This window comes from Hirundo rustica, chromosome 4 (assembly GCF_015227805.2).
Source record: "Hirundo rustica isolate bHirRus1 chromosome 4, bHirRus1.pri.v3, whole genome shotgun sequence".
NCBI classification, from domain to species: domain Eukaryota; kingdom Metazoa; phylum Chordata; class Aves; order Passeriformes; family Hirundinidae; genus Hirundo; species Hirundo rustica.
In genome coordinates this window covers 60,591,429-60,618,315 of record NC_053453.1, presented here as the reverse complement: position 1 = coordinate 60,618,315, position 26,887 = coordinate 60,591,429, and the positions used below count along the sequence as shown (strand labels likewise).

At 41.0% G+C, this 26,887-nt stretch overlaps 1 protein-coding gene across 2 annotated transcripts in view; it reads left to right on the top strand.

Annotated features, from left to right (window-relative positions):
- SCUBE1 (signal peptide, CUB domain and EGF like domain containing 1) overlaps positions 1 to 18,793 on the top strand; it is a 190,369-nt gene extending 171,576 nt beyond the window's left edge. The window contains exons 15-23 of one of the 2 annotated variants that reach the window (XM_040062022.1): positions 728 to 886; positions 1,874 to 2,077; positions 3,451 to 3,612; positions 4,628 to 4,795; positions 5,632 to 5,793; positions 7,188 to 7,385; positions 16,657 to 16,809; positions 17,287 to 17,366; positions 18,427 to 18,793. In XM_040062022.1, the coding sequence (XP_039917956.1) occupies positions 728 to 886; positions 1,874 to 2,077; positions 3,451 to 3,612; positions 4,628 to 4,795; positions 5,632 to 5,793; positions 7,188 to 7,385; positions 16,657 to 16,809; positions 17,287 to 17,366; positions 18,427 to 18,579 (1,439 nt within the window). In that variant the 3' untranslated portion in view covers positions 18,580 to 18,793. The remainder of the gene's footprint in view (positions 1 to 727; positions 887 to 1,873; positions 2,078 to 3,450; positions 3,613 to 4,627; positions 4,796 to 5,631; positions 5,794 to 7,187; positions 7,386 to 16,656; positions 16,810 to 17,286; positions 17,367 to 18,426) is intronic. The other variant, XM_040062023.2, reaches the window with a different exon arrangement.
- Positions 18,794 to 26,887: the final 8,094 nt, after the last annotated feature.

Sequence of the window (26,887 nt, the reverse complement as noted above, 5' to 3'; positions counted from 1 at the left end):
TTTTTGGTCCATACAATCACTATGGGAATGTGTTTCTTGGATTTTCTTGTCCTTTGCTTGCTTTGCTTTGCGTTTTTTATGTCATGCGAACCTCTGAGTCTGACAGTAAGATTACATCATACAACCACACCCTCGGAATGAAATCCTTCTGGTGTCTTGAGTGCTACAAATTTCTCTCTCTTCCCTGACCTGGTCCATCACCAGTGGTATACTATGATTCCTGATCCGATAAAACCTTCCAATACATTTTCATAACCTCAAATCAAAGCCTTTTAAAGCATTTGCTATGTGATGATCATCACATAGCAAAGAGACAGAATACCCACTGATAGTTATTAGAGGCCCAGGCCTGGCATTCTCATAGATTTATGAAAATGACTCTCTTTCTTTGTTTAGCCATCAGATATAGTTTATAATATTTGCTGGTTTTAAATAATTTCTGTAAACAGCTTTCTAGCCCTTACGCAGAGGAGGGCCATGCAGTTTTAGGCATTGGAGGCACCACTGTGCAGCTGAGCATCACCAGGCTGTGCTTTTGCCTTCTGCATTCACTAGCAAGAGGAGCAAACCCAGCACTGCCCGGAGAAGGAGGTGTCTCCCAAGACACAGGAAATGTTATGAAGCCTGTCACTGCATTCATGATAACCCAGTGAGATGTCACTTGTTAGCCTGTCACTTGCTCCTTTGATACCTGATTTCCTTCCTGTGTTGCTTCTCTCATGCAAAGGAGGTCAGTTCCCCTGTACAGACAACTGCCAGGTGACCTTTGTCAACCTCAAGTGTGATTCCTCCAAGAAAAAGCGCCGAGGCCGCAAGTCACCATCGAAAGAAGTGTCCCATATCACTGCAGAGTTTGAAGTGGAGATGAAGGCTGAAGAAGCCTCAGGTTTGTGAAAGATTGGTCTGTGGAGAGAAATCAGAATTCAGTTCCTCAGCGTGTTGTTAAAATCTCTTTGATGTTATTTCATCAAGCTGCCAATGAACACCTTTTTAGCACAAGCCTCATTCAACAGCCTTCCCAAACTCAAAGTTTCAGAGATTTAACTGAAAAGAGCCAGGGATGAAATTAAGCCAAAGGAGCAAAAATTGAACCTGCATCAAAATTCCTTCAAGGCCTTGAGTTAAGCCATGTGCTTTAATCCATTCTGATTTCTTTAAACAGCAGAAGTGCTAATCAGTGTACAGGGAACATAAAGATTAGGTAGAAGTTCTGCAAAAACTGTGATAAAAATATCCTCCAAAATGTAAGTTGCTGAATATTTAGTCTGTAAATCAGACAGTTTTATTACACAGTTGAAAAATTCATGTTTTCTTACCAAACTTTGGAATAAAACTAATTGCCTCAAGTGAGATGGGATATTCTGTTACAAATTCCAGCCAAAAAATGTAAACTGAATCCTATGAAGATGTCAGTCCTCAAAGGCAGATTTCTTAACCTTGAGGGGCACCTCATTAGCCAAGTGATTCAAACAGTAGTTGTGCCTGAAAACACCTTTTTTTGTCATTGACACAAAGGTGTTTCGGTCAGGGAAGTGGCAGGAGTTACCAATCAACTGAGAAAAGCGTGGGCAGAGGAAATTCAGGAGCATTAATGGTGGCAGACTGAGCACACACCTGAAAGGAGAGCACACTGGGATTGATGCTTTCTGCAGCACTCAGCGTGCACTTCCAGGCCATGGAACTGTTCCTTGGACCTCAGGATACTGTCCTGTGCCTTTGAAAGGCCTGGCCTTGAATACAGTGAGCTGCTGCTTCAATTTCAAGTGAAAGAAACAGAGGTGTCATAGTGCAATGCAGGCTAAGCTTTTTGTTAAGCACCTCTTTGAAACATGAATCTCAATTGCTTCTAGTTTTGTTATCATTTCCCATCTAGACACCTGTAACATTGACTGTGTTCGGAAAAGGATGGAGCAGAAGCTGCAAACTGCAATCAAAACATTGAGGAAATCTATTAATAAACAGCAATTTTACATTCAGTTTTCTGGGACAGAATATGAAGTGGCTCAGAAGCCAGCTAAAGCTACTGAAGGGCATGAAGCGTGCAGTACAGGGCAAGTACTGCAGGATGGAAAATGTGGTAAGTCCAAACAGCTCCAATATTCAGTTATATCCCCCAAAACAAGCAGTCTAAAATTACCTTTTCCATGGTGAACCAGGGAGGAAGTCTCTGAGCTAATGATTTAGAATTTAATGATCAGTATTACTCAGCATATGTGCATGGGCTATGGATGGTTCGTAAGAGTCAGAAGGGTTGTGGGAAAACAAAAGTATAAATATGGATACATTCCCGTGCTATTAGGTGGTAGGTATCAAAACCTGCCGCAAGACAATGTTAGCAGTTAGTTCCCAGTTGCTCCCATCCTATCAAAATATATTTACAATTCAGTAAAACAATAATATTATGTTTGCTTAGTTGCTATATATTTACTTTTATATCACCAGTGTTACTCTCCTCACCATCAAATAATCCATGGTCCATGGATATGTTATATTTAATGCTCAAGATGTCCAGTGAAAAAAATTATAGAAATCTGTTTTATGTAAAATACCTAATTTCTTTAAGCCTTTTCCCATGTTATCAGGCTCTAGTGCTTTGCTGGGGACAGTGTGCTAGTGCAAATTTATTAATGGCAGTTCTCAGCTCTGCCAGCTTTCTAATTACTTACTTAATCTTTTCAAAATTGGAATACCTATTTTTCCAGCTTTTGAGGTACCAAGTGATTTCCAAGCCAAAAGAAGTCACATCTGGTAGGTGCTTCCAGTGGGTGGGTTCAGAGGTAGTTGTCACCATATGGGAACAGTGATTTAGAAAGTGTATTAGAAAGGCTGTTGCTATCAGTATCTAGAAACTCAGATATTTTAACCACCCCTGTCCAGCAGAGAAAAATGTGTAATGGAGCTACGTGCCCTGCTGAAGTGAGAAAACACATGTATACCTGTATTTAAGATGCTGTACAGTTGGGGTGTTTGAGTGGCAAGAGACAGAAATTATTACATGGGACACAGTGCCCATGGAGAAAACTCTAGAACTGATCTCAGGGGACAGACTGTTGGGAGTCATCTGCCATAAAACCAACTTGTAACCGCACCTGGTATAAACTAAAAGCTCACAATTCCCACACTTTATGCAGCACTGCTTTAATAAACTGCAAGATACTGTTTTAAGGCTGCACCCAGCTTTATTAACAACATATGCACGATAAACACCTGAGTGCATTACAGAGCCATTTAATAGTTTAAGCAGTAGAAGCAGGACCTCGCCCTGATATAAATTGATCTAAACCACAGTGGAGGTGGGTTTGTTTACATCAGGCGAGGATCCTGGACTAACACATGCGCTGTCATAACCCTGGGGCCAAAGACATCCGCCTTCTCTAGACGTTCGATATTAGGGCAAATAACGTGATCAGAGTGAACATCCTTACGTGGGCTCCCCTTTTGTTTCCTCAGTTACCTGCAGCATGGGCACCTTTTATAGCGGAGAGCACAATCAGTGCGTTCCGTGCTCGCCAGGAACGTACCAGGACACAGAAGGCCAGCTCACCTGTGAGCCCTGCCCCAGTAACGATGGCCAGGGAGTAGCGGGCGCCCGGAACGTGTCAGAATGTGGAGGCAAGTTGAACTTGGTTATAAAAGCTTTAGTTGTTGCTGCGCACACCCTTGTGAGGCAAGGAGGCTGGGAGAGGGGAGAGCCTGCCACAGTTCTGTCTTGTAAAGGTAACAGAAGAAATCTCTGTGCACGTACAAGCAACGGATGGTTTGGCTGGGGCCATCCACTCCCATTGCTGACAAGGTGACGGGATCTGCTACAGCAATGTGAGTCATGGTACGGAAATAAGCAAGCCAAGCAAAGCACTTTGTGCTTCAAGTCAGGTGTGGAAGTACCTTGGCTTGTAAGGACTCATGCATATACTGTGAGCCAAAGGGATGGATTACTTTGGACTGGTAGTGGTGAGTCTAATAATGAACTTGCTCATTTCGTGTTTTGCATGAGATGCAGCTTACCCGCTCTAATTAGCAGCAGTTATAAATGTGAGATAGTTACCCTGCAGGGATCTGTAGCCCAGACTCAGAACTAATGACTGCAATTTTCAGCGTTGCTTGAATCCACTGTAACTTTTGGTGATGTAGCATCTCTGATTCAACTTCATGATTTATAAACTAAATGATAATGATGATAATACCTGCTGGACTAGTACTGTCCCATCAGGTACAGCCCACAATCCACTGTCCACATCTCTAAAATGGAGATACAAAAACTTGCTTCATAGGCATGGTGCAGTTCCATTTCTTCCTATAAAGTGCTTTGAAATACTGAGATGAAAGACTTGGTGAAAATACAAAGTATTTTACTGAAATCTTAATAGATCCTTTCTTAAAAAAAAAAAAAAAAATCCAAACAGAATCCCAAAAAGCACGTTATGAAACTGGTCCTATTTGCTGGTGGTGGTTTTAGGAAGAAGATACAGGGGCAATACAAAATTTGCAGATAAGATTAGAATTTGATCTGCAGCTGTCTTGATGTCACATGTTTAAGTGAAAGAAAGCCTTGCTGACTACTAGTGGGTCTTAGACTTCATCTAGAAAAGTCAACACACTAATACAGATGATAATTTTCAATTTCTAGGGCAGTGTTCTCCTGGGCACTACTCTTCAGATGGTTTCAAACCTTGTACAGTCTGTCCTCTTGGTACATATCAGCCTGAGCCAGGAAGGACCCTCTGCTTTCCCTGTGGCGGTGGGCTTGTGACCAAATACGAAGGTGCCGTTTCCTTTCAAGACTGTGAAACCAAAGGTGAATTCAACATTCTTTCACAATTCATCTTCCTACTTCTTGACCTTTTGGTTTATTATCATCAGTGCCAAGAGGCTCTTGAAGGCTCCAAAACAAATATTGTCGCTTCATGGGTGTGTGATTAAATGAAATGGTTAAGAAATCAGTAAACTGGGAATGGTCTCCCAAGGTTGTGCAGACTGAACAGGATTTATGGTTTTCTTTGGAATTTACCACAGGCAGGTACGGGGTCAGCACTGCTACTGGTAAGGGAATCAGCCCCACTGTGTGGCAATAAATAACACAAACTTGGATTAGACAATGCTTTAGCTTTCATGTCCTTTATATTTTTATTTACTATGTCAAAAAAACTAAACACTACCAAAGTTATACAAAGTTAAGGATTGATTACTCATGGACTAGGCAGAAACTGTAAGCATGCAATGTGTTCTGTATTCCATAATGTCAGCTTCCAGTGCCAATGCTGAAGAAGGAATCTGCCCAAATTCATTTTGTTTTAGTTACTGGAATGACATGCCGGCCCTGGCAAACAGACACTACTGGAAATCTCTCTCCTGCTACTATGAAAGTAATTTTTCTTGTTGAGGTGGATTTCCATCCACTTCCATTTATTAAAAATATATTAAATACAGTGAGAGTTACGTATCATGCATTTCTACTTCATCAGGGTTGCTCTAGTCACGGGGTTTTAGTTGGAAAATCATTTTTACTGGGAAATACAGGGAGCTGGTATCTTTTCTGCCTTTTATGGCCTAATAAGTATGTTGCAGGCAGAGGGAAGCTCTCTGCACTGGAGGTTGCTAGGTTTTGAAAATAATACACCTCATACCTTGCAGTTCACTGTTCTCCTGGACACTACTACAACTCCACAACGCACAGATGTATCCGGTGCCCTGTGGGAACATACCAGCCTGAGTTTGGTCAAAACTACTGCATCACCTGCCCTGGCAACACCAGTACAGATTTTGATGGCTCCACCAATGTCACACATTGCAAAAGTAAGTCACATTTATAGCAGTGACACAGAGCGTGTCTTTGGATCTGAACTGCAGCTCGAAGGTTCCGTCTGTCAGGCTGGACTTCAGTTTTGTATTTCCTAGTTAGCAAATATCTACTGCCAGAGGGAACAGTAAAAGTTGGGGAAACAATGAGGAAAAAAAAGTTGGGAAAGTGCCCCTTGAGGCATATGAGTGTTTTAGCTGTAATATGATTTCAGAGAGTACCAGCTACAAGTTAAAACTACAGAGCTTTTTGTTTCCCTGATCCTGTAAGTTGGGCATCAGTGATGCGTATTTCTCAGTGTCTCTGTAGAGCAAAATATCTTCTGTCAGAGTAACTGCCATTTTAGAATAATTGTAAAATATTAGGAGATACGGTCATGCATGCTGCAACTGCCAGGTAATCGCTTATGATAGTGAGATCTTCTTAGGGGCTTTTTTCCAGTACTTGGCCTCTTATCTTAATTACCTTTTAAATATCCCCAAGGATTTCAGTGCAGTTTTAGCTGATCCTTTCTGAATGACTGATTATTTTAGGCAAGCTTTTTTTTTTTTTTTTTTTATCTCTACCATGCTAATTTAAGAGAATGTTTCTGTAATAATTAAGCAGTGTCATCTTACTACTATGTGCAGATCTCCTCTAAGTTTTTGTCTGATTATGTGCCATATGTCTTATAAGCCCTTCATAATTTCTAATGTCATTTGAGTAAACTATATATTTGTATGGAATTTGAAGAAGTTTGATGATTTTCCTGTAAAATAACACCATCCTTGTTACTCTGTTGTCTTAGATCCTCTTCATTTTCAAGCCAGTTTCTGACCTTACATAATATTTGGGGGTTGGATTAAGCAAAATATTTAAACATATATATCTAATGTTATGTGGATGAGTAGGGGAGATCAAGCTTAATTAACTTGTGCCAAATTCAATAGGATTTTTGAAAAGTCAGAAAGAAAAACTGACTCATCAATGGAGTTTCTTTATTAACTGGTTTAATCTAAGTTGCAGCAAGGCAGATCTGTTATTAAGCAAGGCTGACTGTTGGGAGCAGCACTCTCATTCAGCTAAACCCAGTTAAAAAACAAGTAAGTTAAAGGGAGTATCTTCTGCATTGTCAGCACAGTATCCATGGTAACCACGTGTTTATTTACCTGTGTTTCTCAAGCAAAGTTAAAGCAGCCTGGATGAAGCACTGAATCAGTTCATGCACCAGAGATTAAGGCTTTGCACTCAACTGGAGCAACCTTGCGTATCAAATATTCCTTTAAAGCTGGAGAATGTGCACATTTCTAAAGCCACAAGGAGGAGTTTAAACTTGCTCATGACAGATCTAGAAGAACACCTCAGATTAATTTATCAGCTAACACAAATGCTAATTTATGTTTCTCCCCAGACCAGCACTGTGGAGGAGAGCTGGGGGACTACACTGGCTACATTGAATCACCCAACTATCCTGGAGACTACCCAGCTAACGTGGAATGCATTTGGAATATAAATCCACCCCCAAAGAGAAGAATACTCATCGTAGTACCTGAGATATTTCTCCCAATTGAAGATGAATGTGGCGATGTTTTAGTAATGAGAAAAAGTGGTAAGTTGCCAGACATGGGATATATTTCCTGCAAACTAGTGGGGTGAATAGTTCATATTGAAGGGATGCCTGTCTTCAGTGTAGCCAGTGTTTCTAAAAGGTTTCTTGAATGAAGTAGCACAGCAAGTTAGAACACTACCAATAACAGTAGAGTGATATTAATTATTCAGGTTTATTGTCTGAATCACAAAGCAGTTAATGGGCTTCTGTCTGACTCGGTTACCACATGGGATAAATCACTGCCATTCTAGAAGTCAACAATGATAAATGATATCTGGAGAACTATCTCTGCAATCTGTATAAATTGTGCTCTCACTTGTCCTTTGTAAATATATATATTCTGCAGTTATTGCTAAATCTGGGCAGTGTGTTGCTACAACTGACACCCTCAAGAAATCCAAAGTTATCCCACTTTTCTGTGGAGTGGAGGGGATGCATTGTGTCTTTGATTATGAAGTTGATTCAACAACTTCTGAAGTTAAGATCCCAATGAAATGCACTCCCCCTTTGCATGGAGGATATGGGCATCCTTCTGGTGATTTGTTGCTAAATCAAGAAGCACCAAAGCTGAAAGGCAATTGTTCGTATGGAGCTTTTGTTCAAAAGAGTGTATTTACTCACAAAAATGGTGTCTTTTATTTGCTAAAAAAAATTTCACAACTTTTTATCCCTGAGGGCGTGTACTGACATGTCTGTATATGAGAAGGAAGACCCCTGGTCACTGTAGATGGAAGGAGATTGTACCTACACAGATGAGCTTTTTTAAAAGCAAAGCACTTACTGTTTAAAAAACACATCAGTTTTCTTTCTGACCCCAAACTGTGGTTCCAACAGTGTGAGAGTCGAGAGTTTTCTCCCACACGAAGTCCGGTACCAGGGTTAAAAGATGAACAGAACTTGCAGCTTTTTGGTCTTTAGAGATGTTTATTCAGTTTCTTATCTCAAGGTCCGCACGTCGCTACCACCTAGCTTAGCGTGCTGGAAGACACAGCTGGCAAGAAGAGCCAGCCAGAGAATTCCAAGGTCTTTTAAAGGCTTCTAGTCCAATTAACTCTTAAAACGTACTATAATTACAGTTTGGGGCCAATAATCGCTACCTGTTCTAAACACGCAATTTCTACATCAAACCCATTCTACCAATGTCTTTGTGCCACCGTCACAGCAGAAAATGGAGAAGAAGATGAGACACCGCCCAAAATCCTCAGTCTTGCTCTCATCTATCTCCGTACTAAAACCCCAAAACTACAAATTTTCACCCTGTGACAAACTAAACTACTATTTACTTCAAATCTTTGTTGCTTTTAATTCATCTCTTAAGTGTTGGGCATTTCTCCCATGGACTAAGGTCAAAGGCAATGCTTTCCTGGGGTCCCAGCCAGGGTCTCGGACCCCCTAGAGCAGTTTGAGGGATTTTCCATGTGCCCTGGACTCCAACATCTCCCCCTCCTGTTTGTACCAAAACCACTTCTTTGACAGTTTTGTCTATGGGTTGTCAAATGCACCAAAGACACGGCATAAATATTAAAAGAACTACAATACCAATTAATACACATATAGCTGTTCTTAAAATTCCCTTCCACATTGGTAAAAGGTCAAATAAATTGAACACACCATCCATCCAAGATCCAGTTTCTTCCCCAAGCTTGTTCATTCCATCCTTCAATTGCCTTATACTGTCATGACTAGACTTTGAATGAGCCGATAAATTCATACAGTACATTACCTCAAATTCTTCACATCCATGTCCATGCACTAATAACAGATAGTCAATTGCGGCTCTGTTTTGAAGCGTCGCTCGTCTCACACTTAACATCAGTTAACAAATCACTCCATGCTTACTCAACCAACAGCCCATTTGAGCCAGTTGTTTCAAGGCCACTCCTGCTGCTGCCTGTGGCAAAAGCAGAGCTGTTATAAATCTCTGGCCTTTTTTCCATGTACTAACATTATCATCACAGTTGGGACTATATTAAGTGACAGATCTTTTTCCTCTACGTTTTTGTTCTTTTATCAATGTCATGTTGGGCATTAGCAAAGAAAGTCTCCCAATACTGCATGGACTGCCTTTGACATTTGCAGGGATGGCAGGCCAAAGTCTGTCCCCACAAATGAAAAAGATCCCTCATGGCAATTGCAATGGAACCTGGTTGGATAGTATGACCGTCATCTTTGCGTAATTACAGCAAGATGTTGAATTTTTATAAATTATATGATTTGGAGTAACAACTATCATTTTGTTCTCACTCTGTTTCGACCCAGAAATCCCAAATGTACAAAATTCCATTTCCACTGAACCAAAGATTTCCAGTTCCTGAGGTTTGTAAGGAGCCTCAGGGAGAAATTTGGTCCAGACACCCCATTTTATCCACTGGGTTCAAAATAAACTGCGAAAGTTTTGGAGGGATGCTGTCTGGAATTGGCCATTTATCCACTGGCAAACCTACTAAACATGTTGAGAATGGCTTTTTTAGCCTTAAATGAGTCAAACAGATGGTGTCCAAGCCTGATGCATTGGCCAGAGTTTCCCAAACGTTTTCCCTTGGTTGACTCACGGGCAAAACTGCCGCATTGCTTAAGGCAATCGGTAAGATAACAAGGCACAAGTCTACTGCTTGATCGGACTTCGTGTTTAATGGCCTTATTTCCCATGGGGATCTCTGAAATGTAACAAAGCACCACATTTTCTTGCAGAAAAGAAAAAGAAACCCAAGGTTCACAGTTCTTGCACGTGGGACAAGAGATGTCTGCCATCAGTTACAGTCTCTGTGCAGTTCACATTTGCGTGCTTGCTTCTCTGTTCTCAGAGTTGTCAGAGTTCCTGCGCCTGATATGATCTTAAGTCCTTTGCTGGAATTCACCTGCGTTCTGTATCTGCAGGAACACAAGCAAGCTCCTTGCCACAGGTTAATAGAGAAAGTGTACCTTGATGGAAAAATGCATAACTCTTGTTAAAAACTGAAGACAATTAGGAAAAAATTCAGACATATAACAACTAAGAATATTTCAAATTATAAGCATAATTAATGACTGTTAATAACAACACATGTGAAGCTGAATGATGGTTAATTACTAAAATACTGTACCATTGTCCCAGAATCTGCAATAGCTGAAAACCCCCTTTTCAGTGAGGACCTGCGATATCCTTTCCTGGGCAAGGTTCTCAGGTTCACTCCAAAAGTCGGTCCAGCTGTTATAATTCACATTGTCAAGTCAAAGTGACTCATATCTAGTTTTTGGTGCAGAAAACATCAGGGCCTGTTGGCAAAAACATCGCATCAGTTAAAGTCAAGGCATGGCCAGGACCCTGGCTTTATACTAGAGTGATGTCCCTTAATACATTTTTAAAACAAAGCTCTTAACAATAATCATGCTTAAGCAACTGAAAAACAAACGGAAGGATCTTGAAGTGACAGGTGTCTTTTGGATAATTAGAAAAGATGTTAAAGCATATAAGAAGTTAACCATAAATACAGAAAATTAACAAATTCACATCATCTAATCAATATATCAGCACTATAGTCATCTTAAGAAGTTGAGACAACATCTCTCCTAAACTATTAGGTATTTATGACCTTAAGATAAAACACAAAAAAAATGCTAAAATAGCTTACAACCAATAACAATCATGATGTAAAAATTATATCTTCTTCCATCCACAGACAAGCTTTTCAGTGTTTCATCACAGCTGTCTCAGTTGAAGTCATCCTATTTCTAAGAAAAAAACAACTAAAATTTGCAAATTAGATAAGCATAATTTAACAAAGCTTAGGATAATTTAAAACCTAAAATGAAATAAAATAATTAAGATATAAATCTATTATCACTTAAACTTTATAAATCTTAATCTCAGATTTAATTTACACTTAACAGGGTCTAAACTTAAACCATACAGAAATTACTCTTAATATTTTCTGAATACTAAAACATAACTCAGACCCAAATATAGTAAATTACTCCAATTAAAAATCCACTTCTATTTTCATTCCCCATTGTGATAGAATGTCTCTTCCCCACACTGTGGTGGGTTTCTGCACAATGAAAGGACGAATGACTGCTGTCTTTCCTCCTGGCCCTGAGGCAATAATTGCGTTCTCACTCTGCAGACACAGGGAATTTCCCCCAATGCCTCTGATTGAGATCATCTCCTCACCACAGCTCAAATAGCAGACAATGATGGGTCGATCCCAACCTGTTTGTTTCACCCGTGTGGCATGAATTTCAACATGTTCACTACAAGGAGAAATCTGCTGATCCAGCACTGGCATAACTTGTTCTGTTGCATGAGATGGCAAAGCAATGGCTTTGGCTATTAAAGTATTTTCAGGAAGGGTCAATGGAGGACGTAGAGGTTGAGCTAAAACTGTTAGGTCTTCTTTGCAATCTGTTGAAATGATTGATGGATAAATAATGAGCTCTGAAATACTGCTTCTTTCTTTACCTATAATTAAAAAATCTTGCCTTTTCCATGATTCTCCAGTGACCCCTGTGGGTATCACTGCATGATTCTCATCCATGAAGCATATTATTTTGGAAGTTGCCAAGTCACATTGCGATCCTGGGGGCAGTAATTCTGGATTGCTGGGGATCCTGCAGATGGTCCTGTTAATAAGGGAGTCTGATGCTCCCTGATGGTTGCACCCCCTGTGGAATCTGGTTTTGAGTCCTCTCCATTACTTGTGTCATCGCGTGTTGACGATTCGTGCTCTTGTTCTAGTTTTCCAGAAGAGGTAGAGGTCTTCCGTCCACATCCATTTTGGAATAACATTGACTCACATGATGTTTTCCTCTTCGACATCTTGGACAAAGGCCTGGTGATTTCATGGTTTTTTCAAGTTCTGGGCCATTTTTCTTGACATGCCCATATTTACATTTGTAGCATGGTCCTCCTACAGATTTTGTTGCCATCACTTCTGTAGAGTTGATTTGTTGGAGTGCTGGTTGCAGTGCTGCGAGAGTTTTTAAAAAATTTTCATACTGGGCTTTGAGGATTCTTTCAACTTGTTCTCCCCAAGTGCTTGCTTGAATTGTTGCAACATGCTGAGGTGTGCCCACCATACTGCATGTCTCCACCATCTCAGTCACAGTGGGTTGGCCAGGCACGGCACTGATGATGCGTTTGCATTCTGCATTGGCGTTTGCAAATGCAAGGCCCCGAAGCAGATGTGGCTTTGCTGCTTCGTCACTCACTTGCCTGTCCACTGCTTGTGTGAGACGATCAAGGAATGAAGTAAAAGGTTCAGAAAGACCTTGCTTGATCTTTGTATAAATGCCTTCAGGAGTTCCAGCTGGTGGAATTTGCAAAATTGCTTTTCGTGCTGCTTTTTTGATATCTGCAAGCACATCTTGAGGCAGATGTTCAGCTTGATCTTCAGGTCTGTCGTAAGGTGGGTCTCCTGCCAACTGAGGTACGGTGAAAGCTGCATGTGGCCCTCCTTGATACCTGTTCCTCAGTTCTCCAAGAGCTCTTCTCCATTTCGCTTCCCATGTGAGGCGTTGTGAATCTTTAAGAATCATTGAAGCAATGGCTCTGCAGTCATATGGTGTTAAATCGTAAATATTAAATGTACCTTTCAAAAGCTGTTTAAAATATGGAGATCCTAAACCATTGTCTTTCACTGCTTTTATGAGGTCTTTTATCACTTCATAGTCTAAACGTTCCCGTCTAGGATGTACATTCTGTGGGCCACAAGCTACTGCCAATGCTATTTCAAAATCTTTCTCCTTTAATGCTTTCTTCCTAATATCTGCCCAGTCTGTTAAACTGGATGAACCTGTAGGAATATGTCTATAAAGTGGAGTCAATTGCTGTGCGTTTTGCCATGATGCAGCCCCTTCTGACCCGAGGGTTACTTACATCCCAGGCACCCCTCCCCCTCCTGTTTGAGGCGTGGGGAGGTGCAGTTCATCTGGAGCACACCCAGGGGAAACCATGGCTGAAATCGCCGTGGACCCAGCAGGTAACCTCGGCATAGACACATGTAGGGAGTATGTACAGGGATGTGGGAAGGGAGAGGCCACCTTGTCGTGAAAGGGATAACTGAGGGAAGTGTGCTGCCAGATGTGGGTAAAATTCCAAAGCGCACTCTTTTAACTGAAGGTAAAATTGCCTCATAAAGTCTTTCAAAAATGGAAAGGACTGTGGATGACCTGAGGAGCCAGGTTTCTGCTCTGGTTGTTCTGGAAACCTGAGCCTTGGACCAGGCATGCGAGGACCTGTAGCACCAGTTGCTGTGGTCCAGAAATGAGATGAGGCTTGAGATGATACAGGAATGCCTTGTGAAGCTGTGATTCTGATGATGTTTTCATCGGCAGTATATGTCTGCTGCTGTTCTGAAGCAGGAATATTTTGAGCTCCGTGTTCCTCAGGAGTTGGCAAAAATCTTTGTTGTGCGGTGTTAAATTGCTTTGGCGATTGTTCGGAATTGAAATACTTTCCGTACATCGCAGGGTAGAACTGCTGCAATCGTGCTGTTCTGTCACTGGGTGGCGCTGGCGCTACATCAATCTGTTCCTATGGATCGAAGCTCCGAGTGGGATGGAATGGGAATTTCCATAGTCGCGGTTGAAACCGCCTGGTGTTTTTGAAAAAAATCCCCCGCCCTGGCTGTTGTTGTTCCTGAAAGCAGCTTTGAGTCTGCTCGCTGCTTCAGGCGAACACTGGGAATCGGCGCCGCCGCCGCTGCTTCGGCGCTGACGGGAGGGGACGGGTGAGGCGCCGCTTGCTGTGAGAAGGAGGCGCCCAGAGGGAAACCTCCGCCCTGTTCTTGCCCCGTTCCTGCCCCTCCTGGCCCCGTGCCAGCATCTGCTGCCTCCAAACCAGCGTCTTCCGCGAGCCCCTTGGGTCTCTGCACGGCGCGGTCCCCCTCCTCCTCCTTCAGCCCAACCCCTGCCCCGCTGAGCGCGGCTTGGAACCTCCCCGCCTTCGCTGCCTCTCCCTGCTCTGACTGTCCCAGCCCCGCCTCTGCTGCCGCTGTGCCCCGGCCGTGGCTCTGCCCCCTCGGGCTCAGCCGCCGCCCTCACCCCGCTCCCGCTTCGCCGCCTCCTCTGTGACACAGGGGGAAGAGGGTGGTACAGAGCTCCCGAGCCGCGGCTCCGGACCCGCCCTGCTGGATGGAGGGGGTCGAGGGGCGCCAGTGATGTAGATTTAGGGGTTGTGTCTCGGGATAGGTTGAGGCGTCTGGGACTGCCTCTGAGGTGGAGATTGGCGAGGGGAGGAAGGTGGAGGTGGGAGATCCGTTCTGCTAGACCCCCGCTTCCCCGGCCCCTCTTCCCGGGGCGTCAGCGCAGGCACAGTGGGACGAGCCTCATAGAATGCTATGTCCCATTCTTCTTGATATGGAGCGTGTATAAGTAATTTCAGTTTCCCAGGAGTTGGAGATGGGGATTGCTCTAATTCTGTTTGAGCCCCTTGGTGAGTGGTCCCCCCTGCTTCTGCCGGGATAAAACCTTCCCTAAACAGTGCAGTGGGAGTGGTCACATACCTTGGCTCAGCGCTAGAAGGTGGAAGGGCAGCTGACCCCCCACATCGTGTCCTGCAGCATTTGAGAATTTTCTGGGATTCTCTGGGACTGCCTATTTACATCCTACCATAAATACGGCTTAAACAAATCCTGGGTCTTGACATCAGGGTATTAATTATGGACCCAGATTAACAAGGACTCCAATTCCTGTCTGGAAACAGTGATCGGATGGGCCGAAATTAAATTTTCCGGAGCAGAAAAAGTGTCTGTGTTTGTGAAAGGGATCCCCCCATGTTACTGTATCTGACAGCTTACCTTGATCTATATAGGTCTCTGCTGCCCTCACGTCCATTCCAGCCCCTTCCATTCACTGGCCAGCAGGTCACGGCAGACAATTACCCAGCGCCTAGGTCCTCATCTCGTTCTGTCTCAGATTCCTGAGTTTGGCACCTCTGGAGGTTTTCCTGGTTTTGCTTGAGCTTCAGAGAGAGAGTCCCAGTACTTTGCTTTTGAAGGTCTTTTGATGGTCTCTCAGTCATCTCTTGGTGGTCTGCTGGTGGTAGTTCGGCCGTTGGGTGCCCACCCAGGGACGCCAGATGTGAGAGTCAAGAGTCTTCTCCCACAAAGTCCTGTACCAGGGTTAAAAGATGAACAGAACTTGCAGCTTTTTGGTCTTTAGAGATGTTTATTCAGTTTCTTATCTCAGGGTCCACACGTCGCTAACACCTAGCTTTAGCGTGCTGGAAAAGAAGAGCCAGCCAGAGAATCCAAAGGTCTTTTAAAGGCTTCTAGTCCAATTAACTCTTAAAATGTACTGTAATTACAGTTTTGTGCCCATAATCGCTACCTATTTTAAATACACCATTTCTGCATCAAACCCATTCTATCAATGTCTTTGTGCCACCGTCACAGCAGAAAATGGAAAAGATGATGAGACACCGCCCAAAATCCTCAGTCTTGCTCTCATCTATCTCCGTACTAAAACCCCAAAACTACAAATTTTCACCCTGTGACAAACTAAACTACTATTTACTTCAAATCTTTGTTACTTTTAATTCATCTCTTAAGTGTTGGGAGTTTTTCCCATGGACTAAGATCAAAGGCAATGCTTTCCTGGGGTCCCAGCCAGGGTCTCGGACCCCCTAGAGCAGTTTGAGGGATTTTCCATGTGCCCTGGACTCCCAACACAACAGTGACCAAAGCCAGACACATCAGGGTAAAGTACACTTCAGGCATGATTTGCCTTTAGTGAAGCTGTGCTGGCTGGCACCAACCACCTGCTCACATCCAGGTTAACTGTCCTCTGGGTCACTGATTCTGCAGGGTTTGACAGTCTTTTATTGAGAATTACCACACCAGACATTACATTCTGGTTTTATTGTGTTTTTTATTTATAAGTGGTTTATTGCTGTCAGATGAACTCCCCAAACTGGCCATGTGAGGGGCTGGCTACCCTGTCTGCCTGGCATGCAGCTCACTTGTTCTTACCTATCTGGGACAAGCAAATGGGTACTCTGGGGTACAATGCTAGAGTTGTAAAAAAAAAATTAATATTGATTAATTTTATAAACATCAAAAATTACACCTCACCGTCTGCTTAACCTTATTGCTGAGGGACTCCCATTATCTTTGTGGAAAACCTACTTCTCTTTATAGGCAAATAAGGACAATATCCATTCTAACACAAAAAGCTTCTGCTCTCAGGAATATGTCAGCTGAGAAGGGTCTTGTCAGTTTGACAAGTCTGACCTCTAGATGAGGAAGGGTGCAAAAATTATTTTATAAAGAACATTGTTTAACTTTTTTTCTAGCTTCTCCTACTTCAATTACTACATATGAAACATGTCAGACGTATGAGAGGCCTATTGCATTTACCTCAAGATCGAGGAAACTCTGGATTCAGTTCAAGTCAAATGAAGGAAACAGTGGCAAAGGATTTCAGGTCCCCTATGTGACTTATGATGGTGAGAATGGAATTGGTTTTCATCTTTGTGTTATATCTGAATTACAGAAATTTTTCCTTTAGAATCTCTCCGACACTGCTTGCAGGGACAGAAGAATGATGAAAAACTTTATGTGCCTCATTTAATTATAGTTTCAAAGACTTTGAAATAACATACATATAACATAAATAATGTTTGAAAAGTTATTTTGTGTCTGTCTCTTCCTCTCTAGAGTGGAGATAATGCAGCATTATTATCTGGAGGGAGTAGTTTTTCGACTATGTTAGTATTTATAAGGATAATTCAAAACCACTGTTATAAAGAAATAGAGAATTTTAAGGTGCTTAAATTAGAATGCAGCAGACACTAAGAGAGACGCTAAATAATTAACTGGATATAAAATTTCTCAGCTCTGTCTTCAAGAGGAGGCCTAGCTCATGTCTGACTATTGCCCTCCCAAAGGATGTCACAGTCACTTAGCTGATCTTTATTTTTCAGAGGATTACCAACAACTAATAGAAGACATAGTTCGAGATGGCCGATTATATGCATCAGAAAACCATCAAGAAATTCTAAAGGTAAAAAAATCCTGCTTTCTTTGAGGCCAACCAAGATTTCCTTTTCCTAAGCATTTTCCTAAAATAGTTCTCGATACCTTGATAGAGTCATTATATTTAAAGCTCAAGGGTGACCCCAAATTTGATTCTCTGTCTTGTGAGGTTTATGCTGGTATTTGAAGCAGCCCAAAATCAAGTAACTGAGCTGGACTCTTCACATGTCCTTTGTGGAAGCAGGAACTAAATTAAATATATGCTAATATGATTAGTAAGATTGTATGTTTGAAAAATCAGTCAGCCAAGAATGAAAGACCTCTAGTTTGAAGAGCATTCTTCAGCCTCAGTCTGGCATTTAAATGTTTAAATGACTCATTAAATTTGCTGTGCGTTAAACAATGTATTTACTTAAATCACTATCTTGCCTCAATCAGAAATGGTTTTCCAAAGATAAAAGCAACACCTGTAACAACTAACCAATTAAAACTGAAAAAAAAAGGCTGGTCAGAGGGCAAGATTGAGCCATGTAAATGTAGGGCTTGGAAGGACAGGAGCTGAGGAAGAGCTGACTCCCTTAGCCATCCCTGCCCAGAGCAGTTCTCTCCCTCCAGCTTTTGGGTTGCTCAGGTCCCAGCTGCAGTGCACAGTGCCAGGCACAGCTGAGACTCTGAATCAAGGCTTTCCCAAGGTACAGGAGAAGGTCCTTAGAGAAAGCTCAGCATCACTGAGGACCAACTTTGTCTCCCATCTGTGGAGGGATGGCCTGGACAGCAGCATGGAACAGGTGGGAAGAACAGTCAGAGGCAGCTTGCAGTTGCAATGCCTGACATCTGCAGTTTGTGGTTAATTTGGTGCTGCCCTTCCAGGGCAGGACCTGCCAGGAGCACTGCAAAAAGCATCCAGCACAGCAGGCAGACTCATCCCTCTAAAAAACTCCACAGGAACATGGAGCAGTTTCCTTACGCTGCTTTACCCAGCTCAAGTTTTGCAAAACAGACCTGATTGTTCCTCAGTTTTGAAACGTATGTAGACACTAAACCCAAAACCTTGCTTTTATCTAACATAGATATGTTGTCTTCTGTAGGACAAGAAACTGATTAAAGCTCTCTTTGATGTACTGGCACATCCTCAAAACTATTTCAAGTACACAGCACAAGAGTCAAAAGAAATGTTTCCAAGATCATTTATAAAGCTACTGCGATCGAAAGTTTCCAGGTTTCTACGACCATACAAATAGTCTAGTGGTATTCAATTTTTGGTTACTTTGCATTCCTGTCAAATACTGTCTTTCCTCCATAGTAGAAACATTTGCTAATTTGAAAGCTCTTTTTTGCAGTCTTTGTTCTCAGTTGGTATTGAAGAACACCTATGTTCTATATGTTTTATACACGTATGTTCAATGTTTTATAATTGTTAAAAGTCAATGTTCTGAATGGGATTCTTACTACAACAAAAAAAAAAAAAAAAAAAGAATTATGCATCCCTGAGTACATCTAGTTGTAGATCCAAATTTACGTCTGCACTAGTGTATTCTCACTTTCCGTCTGAAATCTCACTATGTAAAATAATTCTTTCTAGCTTTTTATTTCTCATCAACAATATCTTTTGTCAAAGAAAGGAGGAATCTGTTCAAATATGATTAAACTACCTGCAGATAAGTTCTGTTATAGAAAGAAGTATGTAGTATAAATAATACTTGGATTTTGAATTGCACTTGAAGTTTATATTTGAATCTTTAGAAGAAAGCAAAGCAATCTAAATTTTGTTTTCTCATTTGTGGCTTGGTGGAACCTCTGTCCAAGTAGAAATCAAAAAGGAAAAAAAAAAAAAAGGGAAGAAAAAATGTATAATTTTGCTTTATGAATTACATGAGATTGCATCCAGTGCCCTGATGTCCTAATGTTTTTATCTGTCCTCTCCTAAACTTCTTCAGAGGTTTGCCACTGTCAATTACTTAATTGAAACAGATTTAGCTCTGGATTTCCGTGCATCAGTTGGTCCCTTTAAAGACATTTACAATAAGATATGTGAGAAATGAACAACACTAGTAGTCTTGGTTTACTTTCCATTAAGAGAGCATCTAATTAAGTACAGTATATAAATATATAAATATATACTTCTATTTGTGGGTACATTAGTAATGTTATCTCTAGTTACTGTAAATATTATTCATGCTTAAATCTTTACTCCCACACACCCTATTTACTCATATCTATATGTAACTTTGTGTAGACAATTAAATGACTTCTCCAAGTGCTTGTCACTTCTGTTAACACCCAACCGAAGCCTTTTGAGGTTTTATAATACTGGATAATGGTTTACTCTGGGACAATCTCTTTCAATATGCATTATTCCAGGAACAGTAGCATCAGTGAAGATGCAACTGCTGCCCAGTAAAGGGTCAGCTGTTGCCTCTTCCTTGGGAACTGCCACATGCTGACCAACAGAGTCACCCTCAGGACAGCACCTGTGGGAGGAGCTCAGCAAGGCAGAGCTGTTGCTGGACCTGCTGTCTCTAAAACAGTGGGAACGCAACTGTGTCCAAGCCCCACATTCTCAGGGGTGAGCAGGACACAGTTGTGCAGAAGAGTTGGAAGGCAGGTTCTGTGTTTGCAGAGACCTGGCTCTCCCTTTGATCCCAAATATGTAGCCACAGTGCCCATCAAGCACAGGGACTGCAGGAGAGCTTTAGCCTTGTGCTTGGGCCCTGCTCACAGAGCGACAGTGGGTTTGCCATGATGATAAATCCAGGGTTTCCTGCTGTTTCCTGGCACAGAACCTAAATCAAATTAGAGAGGAGCTGCTTTTTTTTTTTTTTTTTTTTTTTTTTTTTTTTTTTTAATTGTTATTTCAGCCTCTTTCCTTTTCAGTCCCTTCCTCTTGTGTATCATTTTCCCTTTTGATTCTACAAGTTCATTAAATGGAGAAATGAACTCTCCTGCTCTCCTGGCAGCCTTCTTTCAGAAAATGATTAGCACACTGCTTTGCTGTGCTGCTTTTTTTTTTTTTTGCTTGTCTACCCTGTAGTTTAACATGACCTTGGATGTTCTCAAAGACGTATATTAGGAGTTGTGATTATCCTCTGACACTTTTTTTTTGTCCTTGAGAAAGTACTGCTTAAATTTACACAGTTGGTTACTGCTGACTACAAGGGGTTGAATATTCGATTTCTACGAGAACACACCTTAGGTATTCTGTGGAGTTTTTCTACTTAACCATCTTGTAATTTTGCTTGCCTTCTTTCCTTTTCTGTTGAAGAATATAATATTTTTTGTTTCTATGCCTGAACAGCCTGACCTATAGTCTAACAGTTCTTTTTTTCCACTCATGGACCTCAAATCTTTGGTGAGCTTTCTTTTTAATATATACATTAACCCTTGTTAAAAATGTCACTTCTCCATAGAAATCCTTTGTTAAAGGCTGTTATACCTAACATTTTCTTGAGAATGTTAAAAGTACTTTTATTTATTATTCACCAAGGGTCACTAAAAAGAAAAAGTTTTCTTTTTTTTTTTTCTTTAACAGTAGTCATTTGTACAAAAAAAAAAAAAATTAAAAAGCAAAAATCTTTTCAGGTACTTAATTATGCAGGAGTATGTAGCTAAAAAACTACTTTAGCCAAACAGTAGTTCAAAGGTTATTCAGAGTTTTATTCAGATCCATTAGAATGAGTCAGGAATGCAGCCATTCTACTGAAAGATATGAAGGAAAAGATATGAAAATATGGTGAAAAATAACTTCCTCACTTGGCAAATGGCACACAGTGATCTTTAGTATTTCAGACGTGAGTAAGCAAACTTCAGAACCTGGTACTGTACACTGACTTTAGTAAAATCCTTGCTAAAATTTTTATTTAACAACCAGCATGCTTGGATGTAATACCATTGTATGACACTGATGCCAGACTCCAGAAACCACTGGCAGCACCATAACGTTTCCCAGGTTCTTAGCTCCATGGGAAATCCAGTGCCAGAGAGAATCCATAAGAGGGACATGTCCCAGTTCAGGCCACTGGTGATGGGACCTCGATGGAGCTGTGAGAGGTGAATACAGGCAAGAGAAATTGCATTTGGCTCTGGTACCACCTGCCCTGACTTAGAACCACACTACAAAAAAGCAGGGCTTTGTCCAGTTCATCCTGCCAGACAACCTGAGAATGAGGCTGATAGTCCCCAGAGCCAGGGCAGGGACTCCACAGTCAGGACAAGGCACTTGTGGACTTCTGTGACAAACACAGGCTTTGTGTTGCTGAAGGAAGGCGCTGAAAGAAAGAGAATAATTTGACCCTCAAAAGTTGACACTTAAATGCTTGTGAACATAGAGGGGATTCATACCTGATATATTTAGAAAATGAGTTAGGCTTGAACGATTACCACTCTGCGTAGAAATTCTCTTGGATGTGCAAATTTCGAATGAAATAAGTAATGACAAGTGGTATATAGGGCAGTTTGAACTGGTTTAGTTGATTCAAAGAACAGCACAGAATTTTTATATCAGCCCTAGAAATGAAAAATGCTTTGATTTTCGTACTAGATTTACAGTTACAGAAACTGGCAGTCACCAAATAGGAGGTGAGTTCAGCTCTTTATCTGTAGGATGCCTTCATTGTCAAAGTCGGAGAACCTGTTGCTACTACACAGTAACAGCACAACAACAAAGAATGTTTTCTTCTGCAAAGAATACCTACACACATTTGGGAATAAAAAACCATACAAGGAGAAAAACAGCTGCCTTTAAGCAAACCAGCTTCATGAAAGTGGCAGAATATAACACTTTAGCTTTTACCCTGAATATGAAATACTGCATTTGAACATATCAATAAATATGGCCCTGCATCTGTTCTTACAGAATTACACATTGTCTGCAGGACAGGTGCAACAACGCATTTATGTGTTATTACAGGTAGATTGAAGAAGTGCCCATTTGTAGCACAAACAGAGCTCTTTATTTTCAATTTGCAAATACCTGTATGCTTAAAAGCTGCACCTGCAGCACTTACCATTTTAAGCTTCTCTTTCTGTTTTAAATGCTGCACTTATTTTTAGTGAGGTAGTGGTGAATCATCCCTAAACATTCTCACAGGCTACCAAATCCCTGCCTGCACACCTGCTGCAGTTCAGGACACTGCAGCAATCACAAGTTGCTCATCAAGCCTTGAGTTGTGCCTTGAAATGCCGAGGACACAAAGGTGCCTCTGTGTGTCACTTGAGTACAGGGAGCAGCAGGATTCTGTGTTCAGTGCATTGCCACCTCTTCTGCCACACTGCGTCTTGCCTTCAATAACAAGACTTATTCTGCCTGGAGATTCAGCTCACTGAAACTGGATTTAAAGTCTTTCAGCCCATTTTCCTGACCTGTCTTCCTTCTTCCATCGTACATTAGATTTTTACCTAAAGACCAGCTTTTCAAAAGGATTTTATTTCCTCATTGTGCCTCCCCCATGGAACAAAGTTAGGACTACTTAAGATTTAGACTAATTCTTCCTACACAGCAGTTTCATTCTAGAGTAAGCTTACTTTTTTAAAAGTAAGTAAGCTTACTTAAAACTAGCTTACCTTGTAAGCCAGGTTTAGTTTAGTCTAGTTTAGTTTTAGACTAGCTTAAGTAAATACCAGATTGGTCAGAGTTTTCAGAGGGTCCATACTCAGAGTTGTCTGTGGGTTTTAAAGAGCACAGCTCACCTGAAATCCTGTCTGTGAGAAGACTGCAAGGATGCTGCCATATGAGGGAGAAACATCCTTTACATGTGTTCAGCATTCCAAAAGGACAGTCAAACCCCACCCTGTGCCTTTTTATAAGCCTGCCCAACACATTCAGATTTCTCAGATCAGTCTTACCTATAAAAAAACACAGTTTTAATCTTCCAGATAGCAAGTTAGGAACTTCAGGAGCAAAAGAAGTGCTGTGATTCTTATACAGGATCTGCTGACAGGTGTTTGACTGCAAAACTCACCTGGTCTACGACAGCTCCCTTGTCTGGACTCTAAATACCTTTGAATGCTCTTAAAAACTTAGCTGCAGTAAAATCTTTAACTACTGGACCCAGTAGCAAATTTCTCAACCACCTCAGGGGTCTGGATGGTTTATTGATGATGGGCATGAGTGACACACACACAGTTCCTTATATCTGCATCATGAGTTCAAGGAGTTGCATTTTTTCGTAGTTTAAAACCACTGATTGACAGCAATGGGAGTAACTGGAGGAGTTCTTATAGAATGTCAGTACTCTGGGACTTTAATGAAAGAGTTTTCTAGAGTGAGAGACTGTTGTAAGCACTTGGGAAAAGGAATACTTTTGCCTTCCAGAAGAATTTATGGAAGAAGGGAAATTTCTGTAAGGTACTATGAACTTACTCCTCATCGAGAGACTTGAATTCAGAGACAAGTCTTGTGTTTTATCTCCCACCTGAATAGAAGCAGAGTGGGAAACAAACAATGTCAAAAAACTTAGCTAATAATCTGAATAGATACAATTCCAGTTTGTTATTTCATTTATTTATTCTTTCATCATAAAGCTTTTAATCTATAAAATTAATATGTAATATACAAGAGTAAAATGTACAGAAGTACCTTTAGATCTAATAATTTAAACCATCTGTGTTCAGAGAGTGGAGATAACAAGTTTAAAGATATACAAACAATTGCAATTCAATTTTCTCAATATCTAGGAAAAAAAGTGGCTTTGATTAATTAAACTTTATTTTAATTATTGTGAAATATCTTTTTTAGAGTTTGTTTTTGTTACTTTTTTTAATTAAAATTATTTTGTAAATATTGTTTTCTATGTTTTATAACTTAGGCCATTAATTTGCATTGAGAGCAGCAGGGACTCAACACATTGATTATAAAGATACTTTAGGAGACTGGGGTAGATGTGAGGCAGTTGCCAGATTTATCATTCCAGATTACAGATCCTGTTATTTCTTCAGTCTCACTGGCATGACAGGAAGAGTTTTCTGGAGCAATTTAGCATCCTAATTTAAACAGAACTATCAAGTGTCATTCTAAAGTGCTTCCCATATTCATAACGTAAAAAGAATATGTATTTAAAGTTAGTGCTGGTTCTTCTTCCATTGTTAGGATAAGAAACAACACAGAATTCATAAATAAAAGGGAATTTAATAGATTACACACATGGATAGTGGAAAGACAAGGAAAGCTGTGGGATCTCTATGCTCATAGGGAGCAATGGAAATGATAAAACCTCACATTGCATCTGATCGCAGAGCCTTTTTTAGGCAAAACCACTGAGGCCAGTGGTATTTTCACCTGCAAAAAAAGTTCATTATGATCATGTCCAGCACCAGTTTTAGCAGGAATTTCTGGCAGGCTGGACTTCAGGGGGAAGCACATGGGGTGTAACACTGGTTTCTGCATCAATTTGCTCCACGTAAACCACTGCGCAGGAGTGAGGTTTTAAACTGAACTGTTGTAGATGCTGCTGGGACTTCTAAGCTTTATTACCAATGTAAATTGTGTACAAACAGCTATTTCCATATGAAATGTACAATAATAGTTTAGAGCAAGGATAGTGAATAACTGTACAAAATTTGATACTTAGAAAATAAAATACAGTGCTAAGCTTTACCAATATTTTAACAGTTCTGTCAGATTTATAGTAGAAAATGTTGTTGTAAATGTACCTTATAAGAGAATACATTTCCTTTTGCCTCTGTATATTAATAGCTTTGATTTCTATGTCAAAGTTAAAAATGAAGCATGTAATAAAACTTTTGTTAAAATCACTTTCATAATAAACACAAAATGGAATGGATACCCCTGCCTGCTGTTTATTTGTGTATAGGACAAGGCTTCTTGCACAAGTGTGGACAAGAATCAGAAGAGATCTTCTCTTTCTTGATAGCATTTACATATTTTAGTCTAATTTTCATCCTTAAGCAACAGAAAGCTTTTTCTTTCTCATCAAACCACTGGAGTTCATGGGACACTGATAGAAGTTCCTTCCAAACAGGCTTTAAGGAGAGTTTTTCAAAGAAGAAATTGTGGCTACAGTAAAGGTCCACATCATCAATATCCCTCCAGGACTTTTAACTACTTTTTAAACTAACTCTGGTGTTACCATCTATAGCTCATGCAGCTGCCCTTTGTCAGAGCCCTCTACTGAGAAGCAGCCTCAAAGAAAGAGGAAAGAAGCTCTCATGTTCTAGCATGGCAGGTGCCATTCTGCTGCTCATCCTCACGTAAGCAGTTCAGCTTGTTAAGAGAAAGCATTTATGATGTGATAGTATCAGCTTTGCTGATTTTATATATGTTGTTCATTCTATAAATACTGTCAGTATGAGTGGTGATTCTCGGTTTGTGGCAGGTTTGAAAGGCATCAGGAAACTGGCTGCAAAATATAAATGAGTGCCTTTTTCAGCTGGTAGGAGTTCACTCAGGTAATATGGCAGCTATCATCACTCCGTTCCAAGAAGACACATTATCACTTTTATGGGACTAGAGACGTGCTGTATGAAATGGAACTCAGCTGTCCTTGTGGCTTCAGAGCTTTAAATGAGTAAGAAGAGAAGTCAGCTCATATCAAAGACAGAAAAGCTGAACCTCAAAGTTCCTAAAAGTCATTGGAAATCAAGTTGGTTACCAGTAATGAAGTATCTCTGCACAAAGACAAAATCTGGAATGGAAATCCAGAGAGGTCACAGCTGACTGTAAGCTGGCAAACATTGTCTCAGTTTTCAAGAAGGGCAAGGAAGGAGGATTCTTGGTCAGGCTTCAGGCCTGTCAGTGTCACTTCAGTGCCTGGTAAAATCATGGAAAAGGTTATTCTAGGAGTTAATGAAAAACACCTGGAGGACAACACAGACATCGGTCACAGCCAGCACGGCTTCATGAGAGGAAAAGTCCTGTTTGTCAAACTGCTTTCTAAACAAGGGTAGAACAGGCAATTTTGTAACAGCCACTTAAGTTTCAGCAGTCGTGACAGTCTTCATTTGAGTACAGGATTTTCGTTTACTGGAACAGGCATTGCCTGGTCTAAGTTCCAGAGCGGTCCATATTCAGTTCCAACCTTGTCATGACTTCCCAACAGGTATACAAAACATAATGGCTTGAGGAACAGCACTCTGGCACAACTCAGCAGGTAAGTGAAGGCAGGCTTGGTATAGGTTATTCTTTTTTTTTTTACCCAGGCATCAACATCAACTGACTCCTGGTGTCACAGAAAGGACCTATCCTGTACAACTACCATAACTGGCTATTTTTGCCTCTTAAATACATCTAAATGGGCAGTCAGCACAGCATGAGGTATGCTACACTCCAAAAGCACTTCTTAACATGTAGAATAACAGCACCTCCACCTCACTTGTGTGTGTAGAAGAGTATTCCTGAGTAATGGTCCAACATTTATAAAAGAAATATGTTAGACAGAATGCTATGTATGCCTAAAGACATGGGAGAGGGAAGAACAGAGGTCTGCCTTTCTGAAGGCACCCAAAGCAGCTGGTGAAAAACTGCAGCAGTGGCTGTGGAGGTACAGCAGGGTGCCTCAGGAGCGAGGGCAGCATGTTGGATTGCCTACATGGACA